This window comes from Amaranthus tricolor, chromosome 1, assembly GCF_026212465.1.
Source record: "Amaranthus tricolor cultivar Red isolate AtriRed21 chromosome 1, ASM2621246v1, whole genome shotgun sequence".
NCBI lineage: Eukaryota > Viridiplantae > Streptophyta > Magnoliopsida > Caryophyllales > Amaranthaceae > Amaranthus > Amaranthus tricolor.
Genome location: NC_080047.1, coordinates 26,153,747 through 26,156,246, shown reverse-complemented (window position 1 = coordinate 26,156,246; position 2,500 = coordinate 26,153,747). Strand labels below are relative to the sequence as shown.

The following is a 2,500-nucleotide window of genomic DNA, read 5'->3' as shown; positions in this document are numbered from 1 at the left end:
AGGATGATGTTAAAACTGTACCCATGTGGATCAAACTCCCTGGACTAGACCTGAAATACTGGGGTGTTAAGGCCTTGACGAAAATATGTAGTGCTGTGGGAAAATTTATCAAACCAGATAACCCCACACTCAACAAGGACAAGTTGCAGTTTGCCCGTGTTCTTATTGAAACTGAGTTGGACGCCCCTTTGCCTGATTCTATTACCTTCATTAATGAAAAAGGTAACACTATTACTCAGGTTATTCAATACGATTGGAAGCCTACTGTTTGTACCAGCTGTAAAGGATTTGGTCACGAAGGGAAAAACTGTAGGAGAGGGACAACAACCATTGTTAAACGATGGATTCCAAAGGTCAAACAAACAGAACCTCCTTCTCAACCATTGACTCAGCAACAGAATCAGCGGAACAATGATCATGAAGACGAGGGTTTCACTCCTATCAAGCGAAAACCTCCAACACCACAGAAACTGACCGACCCTAGTACTGATGGTAGCCTTCCCATGAATAACAAATTTGCCTTGCTGACAGGGGGAAATACAGAGGAGCTTGTAACTTTGGATGCTGCTTCCATGCCTAAGATTAATGACACTCATGGGGGAATGGATTGCCCCCTTGTTGAGAATGGATAATTTCTCTATTTGGAATGTAAGAGGGCTAAATGATTTGAAGAAAAGGAGGAAAGTCAAAGACTTTGTCTCCTCTCATAACCTTCAATTATTTAGCCTTCTTGAGACTAGGGTAAAAAGAGCCAACCTTGGTAATGTTTACCTTAGTTTATGTCCCGACTGGAATTTTGTCTCTAATCACTCTCATCATTATAATGGTAGAATTTTTGTTGCTTGGAATCCTCATGTTTTTACTATTGATGTGCTATATATGACAGATCAATTGATTCACACTGATATTTTGGTTAATACTACTAGAATGAACTTCCATTGTACTTTTGTGTATGGCCATAATGATGTTCGAAAAAGAGATTGCCTGTGGAAATTTCTTTCAGATACAGCTACAACCCAGTCCAAACCATGGTGTGTAGGTGGTGACTTCAATGCTATCATGCATTATGATGATAGAATTGGATCCATTGTGCGAGAAAATGAGATTCGGCCGATGGCTAATTGCATGCATCAATGTAGGCTCCATGATGTCAAAAGTATGGGTAGATTCTATACCTGGAATAACAAACAAGATGGGGCTAACAGGGTCTTATCGAAGATTGATAGATTCTTAAGCAATCAACTTTGGGACAGCACCTTCCAAGAGGCTATCGTTCACTTCACTCCAGAAGGGGATTTCGATCATAGCCCTATGGTGATCACCACAGTACCAGTGCACCAGGGTCTTAAGCCTTTCAAATTCTATAATCACTGGGTGGCCCATGAGCGTTTCATAGACACAGTCAAGCATGCCTGGAACACTAAGTGCGAGGGCACTAGAATGTTTAAAGTTACTCAGAAACTGAAGAAGCTGAAGCCCCTCCTTAAAGCCTTAGATGGAAGAACTGAATCCTCTCTTGCCGTAGCTTTTAAGGTGGCTAAAACCGCTCTATTTCACGCACAAGAAGTATTGCACCAAAACCCAACTGATCCCATCTTGGCACATGTGGAAAAGATAGCAGCAGTTAACTTTCAGAAGGCTGACCGAGACTACCAGATGATACTACACCAGAAAGCAAAGCTCCATTGGCTAAGAGAAGGAGATGAGAACACCAAATTGTTTCACAATTATATCAAAGCAAGGAAAAAGAATAACCTCATCTTAGCTTTGTATGATATGGATGGCAAATGGGTTGATACTCCTAATCGTATCTCTAACTCTTTTATTGATTATTATACTCACTTGTTAGGTACTTCGATGGACTGCAGATGTTGTGGATATGATCACATTATTAAGCTAGGCCGGTGCTTGGACAACAACCAACATATGCTGCTTGACTTTATATTCTCACAGGAAGATATCAAGAATGCTGTTTTCTCGATCAACAAAAACAAGGCCCCCGGTCTTGATGGTTATAATAGTGCCTTCTTCCATCACTCTTGGGATATCATAGGAGATGAGGTGTCATGGGCAATTCAGGATGCTTTCCGGTCTAGGAAACTGCTGAGAGAAATCAACATAACTGCTGTTACTCTCATTCCCAAGGTAAATGTTCCTAAATCAGTCAAGGATTATAGACCTATTGCTTGTTGTACTGTTATCTACAAATGCATTTCCAAACTTATTTGCACGCAACTTGGCAAGGTCCTTCCCTCAGTTATCAGTTCGAATCAGGGTGCTTTCGTTTCTGGTAGGAACATCATTCACAATGTTCTCCTTTGTCAGGACTTGGTCAAACTTTATAGACCGAGTCAGAAACAACGTGGCTGCCTCATGAAGCTTGATATTACGAAGGCCTATGACATGGTAGAGTGGAGTTTTATTGAGGACATGCTCGCCCAACTAGGATTTCCTACTCATTTCATTGAGATGGTGATGACATGCATTACCACTCCTGCCT

The 2,500-nt window shown here is 41.2% G+C and overlaps 1 protein-coding gene across 1 annotated transcript in view; it reads left to right on the top strand.

Annotated features, from left to right (window-relative positions):
• The window catches only part of LOC130808232 (uncharacterized), a 1,311-nt gene extending 679 nt beyond the window's left edge, over window positions 1-632 (top strand). Inside the window, exon 1 of the mRNA XM_057673716.1 lies at window positions 1-632. This exon is cut by the window's left edge and continues 679 nt beyond it. Coding sequence (XP_057529699.1) covers window positions 1-632 — 632 coding nt within the window.
• The last annotated feature ends 1,868 nt before the right edge of the window (window positions 633-2,500 follow it).